General features: G+C 40.4%; 1 protein-coding gene across 2 annotated transcripts; it reads right to left on the reverse strand.

Moving 5' to 3' along the window:
- Nucleotides 1-642: 642 nt before the first annotated feature.
- Nucleotides 643-24,418, reverse strand: LOC140246155 (3-sulfolactaldehyde dehydrogenase-like). 2 transcript variants are annotated; one of them, XM_072325595.1, is made up of 9 exons: nt 23,842-24,418; nt 17,741-17,824; nt 16,616-16,786; nt 15,834-15,950; nt 15,175-15,318; nt 14,549-14,692; nt 13,725-13,880; nt 11,562-11,731; nt 643-1,299 (listed from the first exon to the last, which is right to left on the reverse strand). In XM_072325595.1, the coding sequence occupies exons 1-9, from the start codon at nt 24,286-24,288 to the stop codon at nt 1,035-1,037; spliced, it is 1,698 nt and encodes a 565-aa protein (XP_072181696.1). In that variant the 5' UTR covers nt 24,289-24,418; the 3' UTR covers nt 643-1,034. The 2 variants fall into 2 exon arrangements, with proteins under 2 accessions (XP_072181696.1, XP_072181695.1); XM_072325594.1 differs by lacking the exon at nt 643-1,299 and adding an exon at nt 9,619-10,021.
- Between the last annotated feature and the right edge of the window lie 658 nt (nt 24,419-25,076).

Genomic DNA, 25,076 nt, shown 5'->3' on the forward strand with positions numbered 1-25,076 from the left:
TCCCTGCTTATATGAATCCAGTGGCGGATCCAAAGGGGGGGGGGGGGGCGCAACCGGCGCACGCCCCCCTTATTTTTCGTTAAAAACAAAAGAAATAAAAAGAAAAAAAAATGAAATGAAACCCGGAAGTGGCACCAGAAATAATTAGTCACGCCCCCCCCCCCCCTCCCCCCTTTACAGAATTCCTGGATCCGCCCCTGTGAATCTAACCGGTCAAAGCGTAATAGAGATCGTTTCTGTTCAGGCAAAAAAGAAAAAAAAAAGAAGAATGCTCGGTTTAAATTTATACGATTCCATGGCAAGTTACAAGTGTGATGTGATGTGTTCTTGCTTACAAACTTTTGGAGGAATTATACCAAAATTCACTCAACAAATGTTTACATGCAAACTTGCTCTTTGACTATTGGATTAATACAATTCACATCGAAATACTAGTAACGGGAACTCTTTCAGACTCAATCAGTAGACCTCACCATGCATGACTGGTAACGATATAAGAAAATATATAATGTTATAATCATTGTCTTGTTCACATCATATCATATTTCAGAGTAATTACATAACAAAAAGAGCAAAGCATATGATTTATTTTCCATGATATAATTTAGTACACTAATTTTCTTAATCCTTATACTGTATATGTGTGTATACCTTACATCTTTGAGTAGAAGTTTATCATCATAATCCGTAATACAGTATCATTTTCTTCTAATCAAGTTCTCTAAATAAATTGTTCCCCGATGTGGAACAATAATTAAGTCGGGTCTTAGGTATATGTACATAATGCTAAACAAGTGATTTCGCCTTTGAAAAAGACATTGGGGAAGATCTGACGCCTGCTTCATAAAGAGCTATACAGAATTGTAAGTTGCGGTGATAAAAACTGATGTTGCCATGACAACAGTCAGGAATCAACCAATCAGCTGTAGGCAGTGACGTCATTACCATGGCAAACCGGCATCAATGCAATTCACAGAGTACTGCAGTCATTCTCAATGAAAACGGGCCCCAGTGAGAGGAGGGGACCCGCGTGCTCACACACCGCCGAAGCAGGCATACTTGATCTCCATGTATTCGTCGATGCCGTACTTGGAGCCCTCGCGTCCTAGTCCCGACTCCTTGATTCCGCCAAAGGCCGAGACGTCGGAGGAGATGAGGCCCTCGTTGATCCCGACCATGCCGACTTCCATCCGCTCGGCGACCCGCCAGATTTGACCGATGTCGTTGGAGTAGAAGTAGCCCGCCAGCCCGACGCGCGTGCTGTTCGCGATCGTCAGCGCCTCCTCTTCCGTCCGGAATCTTGGGAAAAAACAACCAACATCAACAACAAAACTTAACACAAAACTAATAAAAAGGTGATAAAGAGGTGGAAGTTTAACGGGGACCGAACAGACAGATTCCACTCCCTGTTGAAACTGTCTTTGACTAATTAAAGGTAAACCCCCTTGAAAATTAGTTTGCGTATGTATAAGAAGCAGAAAAAAAAAAATGAATACAAAGAGTGTAAGTATGAGGACATCCGGATCATACCCGAGAAAAGTATGATTTGTTGTTGTTGTTGTGTCCAATAAAAAATAAACGGCAATTTTGTGATGTCACAAGCATGCTCACGCCATTGGCGCTGCATTACCAAAAAAAAAAAAAAAAAAAAAAAAAAAATCCCTGAAGTAAATCCCCATCATATACGCACCATTGAAACAAACACTTATAAATGACACAATAATTCGGTACAGTGCTGATGCACTCAATGTGGCACCGTCACACCCTCAAATTACAACAAGAGACCCGCGGGTCTAGCGCTCACCCGAGTATCGCAAGTTCACCTTTCACGCAGTCACTAATCTAAATTATTCACAGCTCTACTAAAATTTGACCAGGCATTCTCAAGAAGAAGATGAAAATGTACAATAAGGGCCCAAATTTTTTTAAGATTCCTTAATTTGGGGGGGGGGGGGGATTGGGGGCCCCCTGGGGCCCTCTGGGTGGGGCATGGTGCCCATTTTGATAAATTGAGATTTTGATAAATTGAGGTTTTCAGGAAGAAGATGAAAATGTACAATTCAGGCCCCCATTTGGACCTTCCCAACCCCCCCCCCCCCGCCCCCAAGAGGGGCACCCCTGGATTTGCTATGAACAAACTTGAAACTACAGACATTAATGTACTCACTCATAGTATTATCTTAGCTCTATAACTTCTGATTCTAGAGAAGATTTTTAAAGATTCCTTCATTTTTTTTTTTTTGGGGGGGGGGGGTTTGCCCCCCCCCCCCCCGGGGCCCCTGGGTGGGGAATGGTGCCCATCTTAATAAATTGAGATCCTAACCCCCTAGGGATGCTACCTGCCAAGTTTGGTGAAAATTGGTCATGGGGTTCTCAAGAAGAAGATGAAAATGTATAATTTTGGCCCCATTAGGACCCCTCCCCTGGGTCCCACGGGGGGCACCCCTGATTCTGCCATGAACAAACTTGAAACTACAATCATCAATGTACTAACTCATAGTATCAACTTAGCTCTATCACTTCTGGTTCTAGAGAAGAAGATTTTTACAGATTCCTTAATTTTGGGGGATTTGGGCCCCCCTGGGGCCCCTGGGTGGGGAATGGTGCCCATTTTAACAAATTGAGATCCTAACCCCCTAGGGATGCTACCTGCCAAGTTTGGTGAAAATTGGTCATGGGGTTCTCAAGAAGAAGATGAAAATGTATAATATAGGCCCCATTAGGACCCCTCCCCACCCCCCTCCCCTGGGTCCCAAGGGAGGCACCCCTGATTCTGCCATGAACAAACTTGAAACTACAGTCATCAATGTACTAACTCATAGTATTAACTTAGCTCTATCACTTCTGGTTCTAGAGAAGAAGATTTTTACAGATTCCTTATTTTTTTTTTTTTTTTTGGGGGGGGGGGGTGGGCCCCCTCGGGGCCCCCTGGGTGGGGCATGGTGCCCATTTTAACAAATTGAGTTCCTAACCCCCTAGGGATGCCACCTGCCAAGTTTGATGAAAATCGGTCTTGGGGTTTTCAAGAAGAAGATGAAAATGTAAAAAGTTTACGCACGACGGACGACGGACGACGCACGACGGACGACGGACGACGGACGACGGACGACGCACGACGGACGCCGGACGAAGGGCGATCGCAATAGCTCACTTGAGCCTTTGGCTCAGGTGAGCTAAAAACACGTTGCCAACAAACCTAGAACACGAGCTTGATTCATCATCAAGTCATAGTTAAATAAATTCATATATCTAAATTACTAATTTGAATAAAACCACAACCAGTACCGCACTCTCGCTCTATATACGATCTTTTGAAGAATGGGCCTTGGATGTTGTATACTTCCGGGTAAAACCATCCTTACAACTAGTCTGGCTCCCATACCGTCTGCTTGTACTAATTTCCTTCCCAGAATATTAACGCCCTCTAACGACAAATGAGGCAGATTCAGTTGGATGGTCCTGCAAATGGTCTTCGACAAAGGCAGCTACTTCGTTGCCGCGGAGAGCGCATTTTGTAAAAGAAGTACAGTTGGCAAAGGGTCTGGTAACCAGATAAATAATGTGATAAACAAATGATACTACAGGCAAAACTTGGGTGAAAGATCCAAAATGATCCAAATAAAAGGATAATTTCTGGAAAATATTGTTTTTATTGTTTTTATCAATTACCTATGGTGCACTATTGTTTGATGACTATGTCACATAAAACTAGAAATAGGTGATTAATACCCCCGCCCCGTGACGACAGTCTTACCCAAGGAATGATCTTTCCTTGATCTTCTGCCATTTAAATGCCGTTACCATGGCAACGCAGCTTCCGACACGTCCGAAAAATATGTCTTGCACATCTTCCCACCAAGACTATTGTGTGTGCCACATTTCATAAGCTTTTGTCAAAAACTGAGGAAGTAGTTCAATCCACAAGATCTTTCCTTGATCTTCCGCCATTAATATGCCGTTACCATGGCAACGCAGCTTCCGACACGTCCGAAAAATATGTCTTGCACATCTTCCCACCAAGACCAATGTGTATGCCATATTTCATGAGCTTCAGTCGAATACAGAGGAAGTAGTTCAATCCGCAAGATCTTTCCTTGATCTTCTGCCATTTATATGCCGTTACCATGGTAACGCAGCTTCCGACACGTCCGAAAAATATGTCTTCCATATCTTCCCACCAAGATCAAGGTGTGTGCCACATTTCATAAGCTTTGGTCAAAAAACTGAGGAAGTAGTTAAATCCGCAAGATCTTTCCTTGATCTTCTGCCATTAATATGCCGTTACCATGGCAACGTACTTTCGGGTACTGTCAAAAAATGCGTCTTGCACATCTACAACCAAAGGCACACATCTGTACCAAGTTTCATGGAAATTGGGCAAAAACTGAGGAAGTAGTTTGCAACACAAAATTTTCCATCATTTTGGCTCATAATATGTGAGCTGTTACCATGGCAACATACTTTTTGTCACTGTCAAGAAATGTCATGCTGACCTATATCCTAAGACAAACATTCAATATGAATTCCATGAGAATTGGAAGAACACTGATGAAGCAGTTTTGCCATGAAGCATTTTGCCCTATATTTTACCAATAACATGCCGTTACCATGGCAACGCACTTTTTGCCACTGCGGAAATATGTGTCTTGCCCATTAACATATTCAGATGAACATCTGTACCTAATTTCATAAAACTGTGGGAGGAGTTCGCGACGCAAGATTTGTACCCATTTTTGCCCATAATATGCCGTTACCATGGCAACGTACTTCTGGGTACTGTCTAAAAATACGTCTTGCACATCTACAACCCAAGGCACACATCTGTGCCAAGTTTTATGGGAATCGGTTGAAAACTGAGGAAGTAGTTCGCGACGCAAGATTTGCAACGGACCGACCGACCGCCCGACCGCTGATTCCTATATACCCCCTTCAAACTTCGTTTGGCGGGGGTATAAAAAAAGAAGAAGAAGAAGATCATTTCAGAACCATTCACAACCCTTCATAGTTTGGTCCTTCAGCAAATTAATGTAGTCATAAAAACCCTATCTCACTCACTTATTCATTTGTTAACTTAAATGAAATGAACAGAAAAACACGCAAAATCTGACCGACATGGTTGTCAGTTTAGGGTTGACTTGGCGACCAGCAATATCAGTCATACCTAAATTATTAAGTATTCGCAACAAAATTTTAGGAAGAGTCACCGAATTAGGTTGAAAGTGGTTCAAGGGCGCAAGAGTGGCAAATGACGATATGGTAGGGGAAACAATGTGGCCCCGGGCTTTATAGGGTTACAGGTCAAAAAGCAAAAGCTATTAAACGTTATATAATTTTTATGCAGTGTGGTTTCTTTGCCGTTACATAACACACTTCCTATTATAACCAGAACAGGTTTAAGCAAGATTGTTGACTCAAATAGAAATTACTGAGATCACCCCCAATCCCATAAAAGAAAACCCGACAAAGAAACAATAAAACAAAATAAAACGCTCCCCTCCCACACACACACATACACACACACACACACAAACACAAATACACACACACTTTGGAAGGGGAACTGGAACGCTTGGGATTAATGTTCAAGAAAATCCAAACTATCATCACTATGTTTGTTTAATCGTAACTTTACTCAAGTTCAAGGCAATGCGAGCAGGACATTTACAAAAACTTGGTCCACCGTTTTATTCAATACCAAGTGCAGATTAAAGCACGTTTTAGAGTTACAAAATAACTGTTGAAGGTTACATTACCACAACAAAAGATACATTATCATAGTTACATATCATAGTACTGTCGAATAAAACTGTCATGTCGAATACCAATTAATTATCTCAATCTTCACTATCTTAAATTCTTACTTGACCCTATGCCCCATAACCCCCACAATCACCTACTGATAATAAACATAAAACCCATCTCTACATCTATATCATAAACCACGATTTTCAGAATATAACAGAAACACACACACAAAATTCTACATTATTCGGCTATCTCCTTAATCCATGACCCAGTCTTTCTCCATAAAATCACAAAATAACAATATAAATCGAGCCATACTCAGTTCAAACAAAATACATGTAATTAAATAACCTCGAAATCGCAAATCAGAAGAATATAATCTCAACTTTTCAGAAGTATCATTTAAACATTTAACACCCTCTGACCCTATGACCCGAGATTCCCTCCCCTTCCCAACAGAAGCAAAAAATAAAATCAACATAAATAAAGAACAGAACCAAGCCAGTGACATCAACAAAACGACATTCTCATCTATACCTACCCCCATCTCCTCCCCGCGGTTAACCCCCCCCCCCACCACCCGAAAATTGCAACCAATGCTACGTACGTTTAACCTGCGCCTAATATCAAAAAGAAATCTATTTAAATAGGTCTAGATATCTCAAACAATATTCTGAAATTACCGCATAAAATTGGTAACGGGCAGACGGACGAACAGACAAACATATTGCCTCCAGTGACACTTCGGCATAAACACATAAACACACATTATGCAAAAACATAATGGGTCTGAATATTAGTTTGTGAAACCCTATGGATCTCGGTGCCGTATCTCCCTAAAAGCTCTCTCTTTTCTGGCTTAGAATATCGTAAAGAGGAAAGTATGTCGAGTTTAGACAGCCTCTGAAAGAAATCATTCGGACGAATTTTGGAACTTGTTGTACTCAGAATTGTTTTAAGCGGCATTTGTTACCCGGTATGATGAGTCCCCTTAAACCGATTTCTATCGCATATAATGACACTGAGTAATCCTTATCCTGGAAGTCCCGCACGATTGAACTATACTTTTTTACTTTCCTTTGATGTGCATCCTCGAGGATGATTTCAATTGGGACAGCTAACTCAACAATCGTGATATTTTTATTTTTATTTTCCCCACAAAATAAGTACATCTGGGCGCAAACTTGTGGTGAGAATATGTGGAGGTACGGTGCCTCCGGCAATTGAATGACCTTCTAAATCGGTGTAAATGTTCCCATTGGACAGATTTTCAAGAAATGTTTTGTGCATATATCTCAGTAGATTATTATGTCGCCACTCATATCTTAAAGAGAAGGAGAAATATGGGCAATTTGAGAGTATATGATGCAAAGTACCCGTGGTGCCCAGAAGAAACATTGTCACTAATAAATAATAAAATATACGATAGTGAAATGTTTGCGTGACCATTGTGACTCTCTTTCAATAGTGGAGAGTGAAGTACACATTCGCAAGAAAGCAGCCATACCTGTCACATTTTTTTTTGTTAGTGGCAAAAGTACGCAAGCTTGCACCACGTTTAGTCATGAGCACACACATACAAACACACAAACGAACGTACTCATCACACACATGCCTATATTCATGCACATACACATGCATCTATCGGAAGACTGCACAACATTGGAAATATTTTCTTTACAGTCCCTCTTTTAAAAAAAAGAAAGGTAGAGTTGCATAAGTTGCAATAATCTTGACATAAGATAATTGAATACTGAAATGAAAAAAAAAAGAGCTTATCTGCAGATGAGATGGTGACAACGAAACGAAAACATTAAAGGAAAAAATATTTGTTCCACATTTTTTGTAAAATTCCGCAACATATCCAAACCGATATTGTATAAACTCTTGGATATATATATCAAGAAAACTGGTTGCTGCTCATTCAATACTATAAAATGGTTCATACCAATCATCTAGAAAATGATACGAACAGGTTTGGGTTGAGTGTTTGGGAAGAAATGCAACTTGGGCAATATCAAGTAGGTCCTCTCTCTGAAGTTACACTTCAAAAGTTGTTTTTGGACCTCATCGTCCAATTAAGAGTTTACATTATCATGTGTCATGCCAAAGAGATTGGCCGATAATAAGCGGGGCTATTCTTCAAACCCTTAGCCTTTACAGGTAGGCGTAGTTTTCATTGCCATAACTACAAAGAAAACGTATAAATCGCTAGTGCAACAATCAGTAAAATTTCAGAATCAATACTTAACAATCGTATATAAATAGGACAACGATCGCTAAAGGAAATCTTTGTCACACTACAAAATCACGGTGTTCGGGAATGGAAGTTAATAATAATATGATCACAACATTTACAACTGGTTTCAGTGACCCTCGGTGGGTCGCTCGCAATTTGGGTCATCACGAATAAATGTTTCATAATGCTAATTTCACTTGTGACGCCGTCTCTTTAGTAACTGAAATCTTTATCCATTAGAAGGTTGTATTCTTTCCCTTTCGTTATAATCTTCTCTATAATGTATCAAATAATCATTATCAAAGGAGACCTCTGGATGATTTTCAGACTTCTTACATTTGAAGATACTGGGTACAAAGTTTCAGAATCTATAGAGATTGGGATGAAAAATACGAATGTTTTCTAAATTTATAACAAATCACAATGAACAAGGATGGTGACATGGTAGCCTCACCATGGGACCACAACAAATTCCACAAATCTATACATGGAGCTGTCAATGTATGCACTACATGATGTGAAATTATGAACATCGTCTGGAATATCCCTTTAAAATATTGAACATCTGCGTTTGGAGGTTTATGAAGACATCCACAATGAATTCACCAGACTTAGTCCGTGGCAACTCAATCCAAAACTGGTCTGGAGGGTGATTTAATGGTTTTGGTGGTTGATACTGAAATGACGGAGCTGGTTGTCAGTTTTGACTGTGTGACATTAATCTCCGCCTTGAGATCAAAATAATGATGCCGAGACCGATTTGATGATGGCGGGTGTATATAATGACGAGGTTCGGCGTGTATTATTGACCTGATCTGGGTAACTTGAGAATGGTGCGAAGTTGAAGTGAAGGAATCACAATTGGTCGTGCGGGGGGAGGGGGTGAGGGTAATAAAGAAGAGCTTCGATGGCGCGCTGGACTTTCTTTTCATCCGTTTACAGAGTTGACTGAGTTGAGTTGACTGAGTTGAGTCGAGGCATTTGCTGACGAGTTGACTGATGCATTTGCAGCACACACACATCCGTTGATTTTGCGTCGCAGCGTAGATCACAAAGTTGGCACTGATCGCAAGGTGCGTCTACTGGCATCACTCTGATCTACAACATTTTCAATGGGATCATTCTGGGCAGTGTCATTGTGAAGGGTCGATGCACTGGTCTTGTCATTGTTGTTGTTTGAAACCCTCGAGCTATGAAAATGACGGCAACATCCAATGCTTAGGTGTAAGTACACTTATGGTCTCCGATCGAGATGGCAGTCTGTCTTGCACAGCCCGTCAGATTCAACTTTGTGGGCAGTTTGGAAGACGACAAGGGTATACATGATTCTCTGGTTGGTTATCCCTTTCGCAGTTAATACTCGATACCCGAAGGCTCTACCCCGGCACTTCGTGGACTACGTTTGTATCTATTGATCCTTACGCCAGCTGCCTGCCACGGATCGGACTGATGCGTTGGGCAACGAACATATCAAGCTCCACGCTAACAGCAGAGACGATCACACAAAGTTGAATATCATAAGGCTCTCCACATGTCCCCGAATAGCAGACTAGATAGAGTATGTATCAAAATCACATACGTGGTATATTCAGCTGCATAATTTGCATGTAACTTGGAACTACGGGAGTACATAATTTGCATGTAACTTGAACTACGGGAGTACATAATTTTCAGCGACATTTCTCCGTCCGTACAAACCACGGTCAGCACTGTCTTTGCAGAGTCATTCTTGCCAACGAAAGAATCACGGGCAACTGATGAACTACGACTGACTACAGTCCACCGATGCACAGGTACTTGACGTTCATATACTCGAGCATGCCGAACTTGGACCCCTCCTGTCCTAGCCCGGATTCTTTAAAGCCCCCAAATGTGGCGCCATCGGTTGAGATGAGGGGCTCATTAATCCCCATCATGCCGAACTCAAGCCGCTCGGTCAGACGCCACACCTGCCCGACGTCTCCAGTGTAAACGTAGCTCGCGAGGCCGTATCGGACGCTGTTGGCCATAGCAACCGCCTCCTCCTCGTCCTGAAATCTGAGCGGGGAAGTGGTTGCGTCTTACTATCCCATGATTCCGTACGATATCACTCTGCTGTGCCGCCATGGCCGCACACTACAGCAACTTTTGACATTGGCGATTACGACATATTTGCGACTATTGTTTGAATCATAACTTGTTTTCAAGGACATTATGTCGCAGTCTATCGCGGATTTTGATACCAAATTTGTGAAATTATACACGTATACTAGTACACTAATACAGTAACCACATAATATAATATACACAGACAAACAAACAAACAGGCAAGCACATAGGATGGACGAAGTTTTTCGGATTTCTAACGAGGCAAGGCATCTTGTTGAGGAAGAAGAATGCGATCCGCTGCAAACCGATTCTTCAGGGAGGTGCTAGAGAAGGAGAGGCAACTAAAGCTCTCATTTGAAGTCATGCGCGGCACCGCCGAGAAGTTATGCGTTCAACTACAGGTGTTACCCATGTGCTTTGACAAAAGAGAGCATCAATAATCGGGACTAGCGCCCTCACATCTAGAAATATTTGCTCCTACTGCAATTCGCTCTCTCTTTCAATGTGATGGCAACAATGAATTTGTGTACCTTGAATTGGAACAGCGAATTAAAATGCAGCGTAAAACTCACAATTTTAACAGCAAATAGTTTAAAAACACGCTGGAACACGCTTTAACGGAGTACTTTATTTGAAAGATCAAAATATCCCCTTATTAACAGATAGAAAATTAACATGCGGAAATGTGCACATTATAGAAAAAAATAAGGTTTTTAAAAGGGCCTAATTTTCATTTCCTTTCGATTTACGAATTATATGTACGAAGAACCTAGAAATATACATGTTAATAATATTGAATTCTTTCCTAAACTATTCTATATCAAATAGAGTATTTCATTTAAAATTTTGCGGTGAAATAAAGCTTGTAATTCAACGAAAGGTGAAATGCGTTCTTCGTCTCCGAACTTCGTCTTGCAACTAGAGCGGTGCCGAGCATGACTTTAAAGCGTAATGGAATGCTAGACATCCCATTGTAACGCCTTGAACCCAAACATGTGTTTCCATGAATTACAAAGAGTTGCCACTCCATCTCTGTAACACCTCCCTGGATTCTTTTTTTCTTTTTAAAGTGTCACTTTATTAAGTCATTCATTTTAGTTGTTCAAGGTTTCTTCGAGTAACGTTCAAAAACTCTTGTCATTTTTTGGCACTTTTAATCTGATAGCTAGTTCAGTTCCTTTTTTTTTAACGAAATAACCATCCATGTTCAAAATTATGTATTGATTTGAGATGTTATCAGCATTCATATAGGATTATACTTTGTATTGTCTACTGAATTGTGGCGATGAACGATAATAAGAAAAATGGCCTACTAGACTATACTGTACTTGTATAATAGAGTCTAGAACTAAAAACTATAATGAGTACGTTCCTGATCTCGGCATTTAATCAGTGTTTCTCAAAGAGATTGGTACATGAGGGGGGGGGGGGGAGGGGGTTCCAATGAGCTAGTCATGAAAGGTATCTGACTAATCCAACCAACACTTACTTAATGATAGGAGCCAGAGGTCCGAAGGTTTCTTCTCGACAGACGAGGGCGTCATTCGGGACATCGCGAATAACGGTGGGCTGGAAGAACGAGCCGCCCAAGGCGTGTCTCTGACCTCCCACCAGGACCTTTCCGCCGCGGGCCACGGCATCGTCCACATGCTTCTCCACCTGTAGACATCGGAGAGAGGAAAACCGGGAAGTATTGTTTGTTTGTTCATTTTCCATCTGAGAAGATGGCTGGATAGCCCATATTCAGCTATGCTAAGCTGGTCTCCCATGGGCTCCAGTTGGATGTGAAGTGGGACCACTTCACCGGGTTAAACACCCTGCATCTTTGCGATGAATGAATGAAGCGGAATCTTTTACGTGCATGAGATGCGACTCTCTCACACACGGGACCTTCATTTTATGTCCTATCCGAGGGACAGAGTGTTTTGCCTCTTGCTAGAGGGGACGGTATGATTATACACAACATCGCTCAGTCCAGACTCGGGTTCGAACCCGGGTCGCTTGGGTCGGAGGCAGACGCGCTACCGACTGAGCCAACTCACCGCCCTGAAGTATATTATAACAGAGACTTAGTGTTATCTCCCGTAAGTTTCGACAAAAATCATGAAAATAGTAAATAAATAGTAAATGATAAGAGTCAGCAAAATAATGCAGGAAGAAGCAAAGTTGGAGTTACTCTTAGCTATAACAAATTGTGTCGTACAGTAGTACGATCACATTGTAATTTCTGGCTTTGATTTCAATGGACTGAAATTAACTAACGTTTCAGCCACTTGATTGCATTCGAGTACTATAATGACAGAAATGGCGAAAGGATGACATTTTGAAATTAGCGTGATACACACGCTGTCATTCAAGACAGACTTTGGGGAAGCTCCTGGGTTTAAAGGGATGGTACAGTATTGGTGGAGATGAGAATTGGGCTTTTAACTTTTTGCAAGATACCAAGAAAACACCTACGATATAGTACAGAGTATACCATTTTAAGAGGAATTCAAAGTTTATATGATGAAAATCGGTTTTGGAATGACTGAAACATCCAAATACAAAGTAAAACAAAGCGATCGTATTTGTCCCACACTTTATTATAATCAATCTTTTTTGGATATCTCAGCCATTTCAAAACCAATTTTCATCAAATAAACGTTTAATTCCTCATAGAATTACATGCTTTTTCATATTTCATAAGAGCTTTCTCATTTATCTCACAAAAAAAAAAAAATGTTAGAAACCTGAAATTAGGTCTCAACCAAAACTGTACGATCCCTTTAATAGGGAGCTTTAGATTTTAGACGCGCGGACGTTCAAAGAGAAAAAAACATGATCTGAGCGTGCACAGTAACTTTATCCGCGCTACTGCGCACGCTCAGATCATGTTTTTTTTTCTCTTTGAACGTCCGCGCGTCTAAAATCTAAAGCTCCCTAATGTGCGAGGAGCGACCAGTGAAAGAAAGCGAAAACAATTCCAACAAACTAACAAACACATAATCTTACGACTACATAATGTCATATTCGAAGCAGTTATACATACTTTCAGAATTTCTAAGGTTATTTGTTGTAATTGAATGCTCTGTTGTTCGCATTGACTTGTGCGCGATCTATATCAGCTTTCCGATCCACAGGGGCCTATAAGGAAGATCGTATCATTAATGCCCGGGGTCATGGCTGTGATATTACTCAGTACTTTTCAACATGGTATGGCAGCGCAGATTTACAAACAGAAAGAGGAAGCGCTGAAAGAGGAAATTACTCAACAATGTGATATCGGAAAGTCTAGAAAGTTCACTGATCGGCGTACAAAATTCCTATGCATGTGTGGATGGGTTTCGATATGTGAGATATGAATTTTCGTAAAACTCTACTTCATTGCTGGAGTGTAAAGCAAATGGTTTCACTGGTTTTGGCTGGATAGTAGAAAACAGACAATCATGAATAGACTTCTGTATAGGCCTAGTCTTGATCTTTTCCTCTTCTTCATTCTTTTTTTTTTCTCTTTTTTTTTGGGGGGGGGGGGGGAGGCAATGAAATGAATACTCACAGACATGTTTGATGTATGACATACCCCCCATGACGTCTCACGTGACTATACCATCTGCTCACTTCTCTTGCATTTATTACATTCACAGGACCTTGAACAAAGGCTAGCACCCACCTTCTCCATACCACTGACGTTGATGAGCGGTCCCTGGGTGGTGGCCGGGTCCATCCCGTCGCCTACTACCATCTTCTCCACCTCCGCGCTCAATTTCTGGCAGTACTCGTCGTACACTTTCTCGTGTACCAAGATCCGATTGGCACAGACACAAGTCTGAACGAAACAAAACAACAACACACATAAACCACTGGGGAAAATTGGATTTAAAGTTCAGTACTGTGTGGCCAGTTATCATTATGTAATCCTTCCACACTATCCCTAATCAATAATATTCCGAATGTTGCCAATCTCAAGTACACGAAACTTGTTAACTGCTAAATATGTGATAAATCTGTTAACTGCGAATTCTGGAAAGTTGATAACTCGTAAATATTTCACGCATCACAAATATTGGTCACACGTTTTACTATCACCCTATTTTTATCAGTTTTTGCCAACTGGATGCAATGCTACGAAAACATGACGGTTGTTTTTTTTTTTTGTGGATGTTTTGTCCTTTATAATTTCCTTGATATTGGCAACATCTTGGGCACATAATATTAATGGCACATAGATTTTGTGCCGCTTACAAGGGTTTATAATGTCTTAATGTGCGAAATCAATTCCACCAAATTCATGTCTTTTTCGGTATAGATCCGCAGCGCGCTTGAACCACCCCTCCCCTCCCGAAAACAACAAACAAACAAACAAAATACAACAAAACAACAACAACATCATCAAAAAGCAGCAAACTGCTCTTCTTTCTCCAACCATTCTAACCCCCATTGTCTCACAGCAACAGAATAACAGACTGTCGAGTTGATCATAGTATTACTCAGTACCTGGCCCGATCCACGGAATTTGCAGACGAGCGTGCCCGCCACGGCAGCATCCACGTCTGCTGTTTCGAAGACGATGAAGGGGGCGTTGCCGCCGAGCTCCATGGAAACGCGTTTGACCGTGTCTGCAGCTTGCTTCAGGAGAATCTGGGGCACGCAACCAGAGAGTGTGCGAAAGACAATCAGTAATACTAGTATACACGAAAATATAGAAACTAACACACACATGATTAAATCATGAACATGAAATACCTACCAATACACAATAAACATCGGATGTTTAATGTCACGGTTGTTTTCCGGGCTTCCGGGCAATCAATAGGTTATCAGTCATGCACTTAATATTCACAAACAAATTAAACACTTCCACCAACATTTCATAGTTATTCATAGCATTTATGATACTTCGTCATAGTGGTCAGGCTACAAAAACCTAAACATCTTGCCTACGAGAACGCAACTTATCTCATTACCCACAAATATCGGACTTCTCCAGTCGGGGTTTTAACCATACAGTTATTCACATCATGGTTTTTGAATGTGTCAGCCTGGAAAATGAATACGGAGAAATATCTCTTAAAGTGAATGAGCAGTAATTTTTGACTTGTCGTAGAGGGTTCTATGTATACCTTTCCTGTATTCGTGGACCCGGTGAAGGAGATTTTGGCCACCTGCGGACTCTCGCATATCACCTTGCCCACTTCGGCGGCGTGAGCGCGGGAGCATGGCACCACATTGAACACACCCGCTGGAAGACCCGCTTCGTTTGCAAGCTATGGGGAGAAAAGAGACGCTACAATCTTGATCACAATGTCTGGCTTTAATAATAAGTTATTTCTCTTAAAATATCTTCAAAAGGAATGTAAATTAGCTGCAGAGACGTGCAGTGTAATTACTATTGAATAGATATGATTAATCATAGATTTTCATATTTCTTTCACTTTCCTATAGAGATTGCACACTACTATTCTCAGCATTACAATGATTGATATATTTTGAGGATTCTGCACTGTATAAATGATATCAAATACAAAGCGTAACTTATACAAACAAAACTACAGTTACTCCAGGATGGCAACCTGATAAGCAATCTGAATAATCAATAATTGTTAATGTCTGTCTTTCAGCTTTTTTTCAAACCAATATTTCGAATAATCACGATCAACTTTCATGATAAAACATGCATGTTGGTACAAATGACATTTTTCTGCTCACGCGCAAAGTCGAATAACGAACTGGTTTATTGATACATCCAGTCTACGCAAGCACGCTCCTTCAGTTTCCATACCTCACACAGGGCCAGAGCCGACAAAGGAGTGTCTTCGGCCGGTTTCACCACCACCGTGCAGCCGGCGGCGATGGCGGCTGCTGCTTTCCTTGTGATCATGGCACTAGGGAAGTTCCACTATACACAAATGGAGATGAGACAGAGGTAAGCGTTGATAAGAAAGCCACTGAAATATGGAAAAGTCATAATATTGGCACATACCTGTAATAGCAATATGCTCTGAATATACGCCATAAAAATCACGTTTACTAAAAGATATCCAAGTTTCTAGATCATCTGAATAAAAACTTCTGCCCATTTTACTTTTACAAAACAACGAACATAATTATCATGGATTGTGTAGACAAGCAGCAGCTACATTACCTTAATTTCATCGAGATATCTTATGTTGTCAAGGAGCTATCGCTCTGTGCACAATTTGATAATATCAACGTCGAAATAATGATAAACAATATTGCGAGTGAGATTTTTGTGTGTGTATACATATTCTGGTCCCAAGTCTTAATTCTGGTTATTGACTGACGATATATTGGAACATGGTCATCAGTGTTCTGTTGGAATTGATAAACCATCAGCACCAGTCTGAAAGATAAAACATGTAAAATGTGTGCTGCTACTACTAACTACTGCCACTGACGACTACTACCACAACCACTGCTATTTAGAGTATAGCAACAAAACTGGAGCATTGAACAGCTCGTTACTGGATTCCTAGGGGAACACAATCAGCAATAAATGTGAAAATATTCTAGTAAACCGGTCGATTGGGACGTGCCGCGTACAGGTGTTATCATGCCGGCCACGCCCACTGGCTGCTTCATGAAGATCATACGTTTGGTCTTGAACGGCGACGGGACCACGTCCCCGTAGGCCCGCTTGGCCTCCTCGGCAAACCACTCGAAGAACGACGCCGCGTATCCGATCTCGCCCTTAGCCTCCGCCAGTGGCTTGCCCTGTCGTGTCGATCGGTAACCGTCAATCCGCGCGACATGGGGAACATTTGGGGTGTGAATAAAGAGAGTTTACATGATTAGACTGAATATGTCTTCTTTTAAGTTGTTTCCTTGCACGATGAGATGGTATATGATCATACATAGTCGGGACGCAGATTATCGCAAATTTCTACTAATCATCGGTCAGAACAGTAAGTTGTCAGACATTGCGAAATGGGAGTCAGATATAGCGATTATTAAGAAATGAAAATATAACCACGCACAACTACAGAGCTAGTTGTAAAAAAGCAAGGTGAAGACGAAAATAACATTGCGCTATAAGTCGATGGTACGTGCGTTAACGGGAATTATATTGTCATTATAGTGTGCAATAGCGATTGTGGTTTATCGTTTTCTCAATACAAATTAATCATGATTCGTTCCTTATTGCGATATATTTAACATCACTTCATCTTACGTTTGATCCACGGTGAAACATATCATGTTATCCGCCACATCAGCAGAATTACACTTACTATAATTCCTGGGAAATTGTCAACATTCGGAATCATGTTGTCAATGATTACACCTTCAAGTGTTTAAATTTTACAGATACAATGTCGATAATCACGTTAGATAGAGAATAAAGGATTTACCTCATGTCACCAGTATTTTGGTGTTCCTGCTCCTTTTCTTACAAATATACTTTTTGTACGACTGTGGCTGCATCATAACACAAATCCCACACAAAATGTTCATGGTAATTGCCGTGATTTAGAAATGAGATACAGGTAAAAGATTGTGCGAGATTTTTTTTTTTTTTTTTTTTTTTTTGGGTAATACTTTGCATTGCCCATACTAGTGTATCACATAATCTATCTATTGCAGTCTTGCTATTTCTGGATATAAATGATATATATTCTTATAAGAACGTGTTTATGGCATATAAAGATTATGGTTGTCGTCACTACGTACGTTTTCAGCCGTCAAGATCTTTGCGAGCTTCTCCTGATTCTGCATCATCAGCTCAGCCCATCTTCGCAGGATGATGCTTCTCTCCTGTCGATTGAAGCAAACATTGATTCTTTGTTATCTTAACCCATTAGGTCTTTGGGTATTCTTACTGCAGAAATAATCACTTTGCCCTCTTTAAACTGGGATCTCTAGTTTTTGTTGTTTTTTTCCTGCGTATGCTATACTAGAAAAGGGATTAGTTGAAACTTAAATTCATCGGATCTTCACAAAATTAGAAGAAAAAAATACAGTAAATAAAAAATAGCACACTATGTCTACCGAGTCCCCGTAATATATAAACTAAGAGACGCAGGCCTATCATACCATACGCTTCTTAAGAGAGATTAATGCAATCATGTGATTCAACTTATGGTGTTGTGTATGCTATCAACTATATCAAAGAGAGAGAGAGAGAGAGAGAGAGAGAGGGGGGGGGGGGGGGAGAAGGCAAGCAGATGCAATGTCACTGGCTCACCAAATTCATATGAATGTTAGTTCTCCTTCATATTTACACACACTGTCTGTGTATGTTACGGATTTATTTTACGTGTATGACCGTTGATGAAACAATAATTCTTGTAACTTGGCAGGCAGCCAACGGCAAACGGAAGCAAGTCTCATCCAAGGGACTTGTCAGAGAGCTCATCTGATGATGCTGGTGGCTCGAACCAGGAGCCTCAATATCGAGAGCCCATGAGCCATAACGACTGAGCCATAACACCTCCCAGTATGTTGGATTCTTCTGGAATTTCGTATCTTTTTTTATTCTCACTATATGAATATCTTGGGCAAGATGCCCTATATTCGTGTATTAACGGACACATTCTGCATCATACTTGAGTATTTGACTTTATCAGATTTGAAAGCTCGTCCCAGGTCGTGCTATGTATATAATGATAATAATAACAACAATAATAATAATAATACTTATAATAATAATAATGATAATAATAATAATAATAATAATAATAATAATAATAATAATAATAATAATAATAATAATAATAATAATAATAATAATAATAATTAGAATTATATATAATATGCCACACAATGTATAGCAGACCTCGAGGATACTGTGCATCCTTCATTGACAATAACACTGTCTCCTCATGTGCACCCTCCATTTTCTATGGATCAACTGAATGGCCATCATGGTCTTTAATTTCAAAGACAGCTTTGCGCAAGATTAAGACTCCTTCCATGGGAGGCGATTGCCTTTAGTCATACCGTGGCTAATCCGCTTGTGGACAAATAAAATGACATTTTTAGATAATGACATTACGAGGGTTAATGGTCATCTCTTAGAGAACAAGCCAGGAGGGGCTTATATCGTCCTGCATCTTCGCAGAGAGAAGAAAGTCACAAAAGTCCTGATTCTAATGAATAATAACGTTTTGACTACGATATCTCTCGAAAGGCAGTATTCTGATTCGAATTTGAGATCCATACGGAGAACATGCTCCATCCCAAATAAAAGTGTTGATAACTGAGAACTGGCGGATTTTCAGTTCTCTTCCCTTTGTTATAGTTGAGCAGTATTCTACGCGAAGGTCTCGATCGGCCTAAACACTCTTCTGATTATTTTTCATATATATGAGGATGGGTCCGGATCATGGTTAGTGTCCGGGCGTGTGTATACACAGACCGAAAATTATGTATGAAGACTTTGCCAACGTCCTTCTCGTCTCTTTCAGATAAGTACTCAGTATAATAAGCATTTCACTTGCCACCGCGGGAAGGCGGAAAGACTGTATAGAAAGTGGCAGAATACTTGATATTGGTCTCCACTTCAGTCCGTATCGGAAATACCGGTACAATAACAGTACGAGTTGTCTTAGTTTTATACTTAAGTAGAGAGAACAAAAAGAATGCAACTCTGATATCGTCAATAGCATGGGATTATTTTGGATATAATATTATTGTACTCATACATTCAAAGTCATTTCTCTTGAGGACCCGACCAATTCAAGTGAATTTGACGGAAATTTCCCAGTATTGAGATAAAAAAAACCCAAAACGTGTTATGTAATCAATCTGATGTCTTCACTGAATACATTGCAATGATTATTGCAACCCATCTTGTATTATAAGGAATATTGGGGGGGGGGGGGTCGGACAAAGCTCTTTGGTTGTTAGGGGCGTTTATTAGATGGCATGAATTAAACCCGCTAGCGCCCAGAATTATTGATGTCACGTAACTTTAAATGATCCGGTAACTTGTGTACTCAGATTTATTGTACTTCAAATTTAAGAGAAATTAACTACAAGTGATCCTAACCCACAACTAAGACGAGTGCTAGAGATTTTGTCAGATAATGATCATACACGGGACAAATTCCACTAACAGGAGCAGGCACGTCAAATAGCCCATCGCATCGCAGGCTATTAAACCGGAACACGCGTGACATTGAATGTTAAGATAACTTGTTCTACGAGAAGGAGAATAATAACTTTAATCTGTCAAAGTTGAATTCATCATATATCTATAACAAAGTTTAGTGAGATTATACCTGTCGGAAAATTTTCAAACAATGCTTGTGTGTGTCTAAGATAAGGTGCGCGATAACAATATTTGCGATCCAATATAACGTTTATGACTTCCATAAAATGAGTCGAGTGATAAAACTTTTGAACGTTTTATAATGAAACAATACAATCATGTACTTGCACAAAGAAGCGATGAATTTTCTGTTATTTTGTGTTGTTGTTTGTTTGTGCCCATACGAATTTAACAAAATGCTCCTTATCCTCTGAGTGGACAGTTGATTGTATAAAATGTGGGGATGCTCATACGAATAATATTATAAAGACAACGAAATACCGGTGATGTTCAGAGTAAAACTTCTTCGCCCTGTCAAGGATTTTGGATGAATCGATCACTGATAAGATGGGAGTTCGGAGTGCATGTTTACTTCAGTTTTTTCACAAGAGATGCGAGGTAATGTACCTTTGATCTTCTCTTCGTATTTACATGGTTTGCTGTTCGTCAATGAAATACTGTGTGGCTCATAACTGGCCTATCAATATCGTTGTATCTACGCATTATACAAGTGTGTGTGTGTGTGTGTGTGTGTGTGCGTGCGCGCGTATGTATGTATGCGCGTATGTATGTATGTATGTTTTCTCGCAAATGGCCTCTTTCTCTCTCTCTCTCTCTCTTTTTTTTTCCGAGAAGCAATAAAATATGCCCGTTTTTTTTTTAAAGCAAATTATCTATTATGTTCCCGTTTTGCGGGCTTTTGCGAGAATATGTGTTTAAAAAAAAAGCGGGTTTCGTTGTTGTTGTTTTTTTTTTCGGTTAAAAGAGTTACAATATAAGTTTGACATTAGTTTGCACAATGTTGGTATTACTGCATTTTGTCGTTATATAGCGTAAGTTGATGTTATTTTGTATTATGTCCTTATAGTGTAAGTCGATGTTATTTTGTACTATGTTATGTCTTGACTCTTGTTTTTGTTCTGTGAACGTTTCTGATTCTTCTGAAATGAAATTGAACGAAATTCGAATAAAGAATTATCAAAAAAAAATGTATGTGGGCGTGTGGTTGAATTCATGGAGTTTGACGACGTATCTCAGACAGAGAGAAAGAGACGGCGATAGAGAGAGTGGTAGAGAACAAAAAGAGAGAGCTATAGCGATACAAAGAGGGGAAAGAAAAGGATAACCAACATCGTGCTTTCACGAGTCCTTTCTCCAGTTTCAAAGCACAATCATGAATGATGTGATCAAGAGCAGAAAGAACAGCTTCAGGTCAATGAGAATTACTATAAATACAAAATATTGCATAAAGTGATCCATGGTTTGGGGGTCGAAATTTTTGTGGAAAAAGTACGCATAAAATCTGAATACATTACAGAACCGGGGCTTAAAGAGAAAGGCCAGATAGGGTGAAATGCTCTCAATAAGCAGGGTTAAAAATTGATAACGTAAATATTATTATGTAATATATGCATATTGAATACGTGAGTTAATACATAAATAAATAAATGCAGTCAACCTTCCCCTTTTCGACTCCAAAGGCACCAAAGAAAACCCTTCGGCTTACATGAATGTCGACTTACACGACAGATACTTACACTTGTACTTTGTCGGGGGCAGAATTTTTTCTTCGACGTATCCAATTTTTCGAGATGATGTGCAAGGTAGATGTAGGCGAGGTTAACTGTATCTATCTATTCATCTATATATCCCTATATATCGATCTGTCTATATCTATATGTGAATAAGCGTGCGTGTGTGTATATGAGCATGAATGCATAAAATACATCATACAATGTACGTGATCTTGATTCTGTATTATTAGATCAAATCCATGATAACGCAAAATGATCCCAGGCGTAGTTTTATTTCACCAACGTCAACGTCAGAAGTGAAAAAAAAAGTACAAGGGTCACCTACCATTGCACTTGGAATGCACATAATATTGAATAGTACCTTATAACCTACAGAACATGCACAGGTGGTGTCCTTCACACATTAATATCTAGGGGCAGATCTCGTGGGTATAGTGCATGAGCGTACGCTATCGTGAAAACAACAGCAATCTATGCAAATTTTACCAATATATTATGGTATCAGAACATTAATGAAATTCATGCCACGAAGTAATTTTTCCGGACCTATTCGGGCTCGTACCGGGTTTCGCTCTGCAGAGCAAAGACCCGGTACGAGCGGACCTTGAAGGTCAAATCATTTTGTTTGACTTCTCAAAATCTTCTTCCTGTACTTTGAACCTTATAGCTGTAACTACAGTCGAAATAATGCACTGTCACCATACCGTGTGCCCGGCACGAGTATGAGTCGTGCGTGGGTATAGAGATTATCGGGGAGATTTCATCCAGTTCTTTGTGCACTCCAGGAATTCCTATATATTACGTGGGAGCTATCGAGCGTCTTATCCAATGTTTGATAGCATTGTTTGTCTGATGGTCGTTACGTAATGCTATGTCCCCATGTTAACGACGTTTAGTTGCTCTCTGTTCTCTCTTTTATAAAGGATTCGTCCACATCTAATAAATCATTGTTACACCGAAATTACGCCACATACATACCTGTCTCCATCGCATCTGGGGGGGGGGGGGGGGAAATCAATACACCGCTATACTGACAAGTCACATTACATGCATACTTTCATAACGTAGATATTTCCCCCCGACAACCAAAAAACTTCCCCAAGGCTTGCCTTACATACCAACAACTATATTATAAAGCATACGAAATGATTCAAGTATTGAAATGATTTGAGTATGCACAGGTGGATGGACAAGCTTGTTACGAGGTCCTTACACGGAAAAACATCCATAAATTTGAATACGCTAATAAACTGACCTAACAAGAATGAAATATATTTCTCGAGCTGGAATGCTCAAAGAAATTTAGTCTCTGTTGAAATAATCGGTCACCTCACTCCTTGGTGGGGGTAGGTAGTCACAAATGTTTTGTTAATCGTGTAGTAAAAGAAGTCCTGAAATAATTATATCGTCGGGAGCAGCAATGAATATTAACCTCATCATGATGCATTACGAGGTCGTATTCTTTGGGTTAATAGTCGGAGAAATGCACAGGAACGTATACTTGGGTGCAAAACGGGAGGGATAAGGGAGAAGTGGAATGATGTCGACAGCACAGAGTAGCGCTCAGGTCATATGCATATGATTCAGAATCTCTTGAAGACTAAAAATATGCAATCATACATAACCAAGTAAAAAATCTAGAAATTACTCATAAGATGGCGAAATGATTTGCTGCAACTACCAAAAGCACATTTGGACAATAAACAAAAACAAAAACAAAACTTTGAATCGGAAAATGGTATTGACCTCGAAGCAAGGGTATTTAATGACAATTAGGTCAACCAATGGAATGAACTCTAGCTTGTGTGAGCCTGATGGACACCTTGCTGAACTAACTTTGTTGGCCCATGCCCATTGCTCTACTCTACGCTTCATAGGCCGATATACCACCCATCTCTGACGGTTTATTTCGTTCAAAATCACGTCTAGCATGAAGCGAGTGGGCTGTAGGAGGAAGTCTCTCTTAGGGGTTTACATAAATATACCTTGGCAGTTGTGTCCCTCCAGGGTCCGTAAAAAGTCTCGTAGGCAACCCTGACCGCTTCTTCCATGTCTGCAGCATTGCCATCAGCAACCAGGGCCAGCTGATTCCCATTGGCCGGATTCTTCACGGGGTACGTCGCTCCGGACTTGGCCGCCACCCACGAACCGTTGATGAAAGCCTGCTCGCGAAACAGCGGGCCAAAACTCGACAAGGACGACGACATTTTGAGGTGCTGGTGGAAGAGGAGGTGCGGCTTTGGGAAATCCGTCGGAGAAAGTCTGGCGGTGAGAGGTCCTCGACAGACGGTGGCGTGCGACTGGGACGACGCTGACTGATGCCGGAACGAAGTGTGACACCTCGTGCGGTTGCTGAACCGTGCAGAGAGCACCCTCGGAAAATTTGCCGAAGGCTTGAGCAGGTATGTTACTGACTGAGCCATCATTGCCATTTCATGTGTCCTGACTATCGTGTAGTACAACGTAGGTGGCGATAGTTCATTCCCGAGCTAATGTTTATTCACTCAGGCGAGCACGTTGCCAGCTTCATCGAACTCGTGACTTCCGTTATCTATCCTGTGTGAGCTCTATGCTTGTCCCATTGACGAGAGATCCCTGTACAAGGGGGAGAGAAATAGATTAACTAGTATTCATATTCAAGGCAAATGTTCATGATAAACATAATAGTTCATATAAACGGGAATGTTTGTCCGCAGCTTGCCCGACACAGCAAAATCTACAGCTGGCCAGAAAGATTTCACATTATTATTGAAATAATGGTTACTTTGTGACTACTATAACATCAACACTTATATAGGTTTTCCCGTTATTTTCAAACTTTTTTTTTTCATTCAATTTCATATTACCGTACTGGTAGTTTTATTTCATCCCGAGAAATCTGAAATATGCCAATCCTAGTTTCAAATTCTTCTTTTGTCGATCATTTTCGAACAAAGTCAATCCAATTTAGTAATGTGTCACACATTCACGTCCGATACAATTCAAATTCGTCCGTACAATTGCACACGTAACATCCAAAAAAAAAATTCGTCTTTTAGCGGTCATTTTCGTCAAGTTTGCCTTCAAATTTATCTCATATCTTTTCTGTTGTAATTTCATACATTTTTTCGTTTTTCCTGTAACCGTTCACTTTTCCACATTTTCCACATTTTACCGTTCACTTTTCCACATTTTATACACACACGTGTACCCCATCCCCAACACAAAAACAGACACACAG

The sequence above is a fragment of the Diadema setosum genome, chromosome 2 (assembly GCF_964275005.1).
Source record: "Diadema setosum chromosome 2, eeDiaSeto1, whole genome shotgun sequence".
NCBI lineage: Eukaryota > Metazoa > Echinodermata > Echinoidea > Diadematoida > Diadematidae > Diadema > Diadema setosum.

Coding starts and splice junctions, on each gene's coding strand:
- LOC140246155 (XM_072325595.1), bottom strand. CDS start 24,288: ATGGCAATGATGGCTCAGTCAGTAACATACCTGCTCAAGCCTTCGGCA. Junction 15,951..16,615: donor TGGCCGGCATGATAACACCT/GTACGCGGCACG, acceptor ATTTGTGTATAG/TGGAACTTCCCTAGTGCCAT. Junction 11,732..13,724: donor ACGTCAGTGGTATGGAGAAG/GTGGGTGCTAGC, acceptor CGATGTCTACAG/GTGGAGAAGCATGTGGACGA.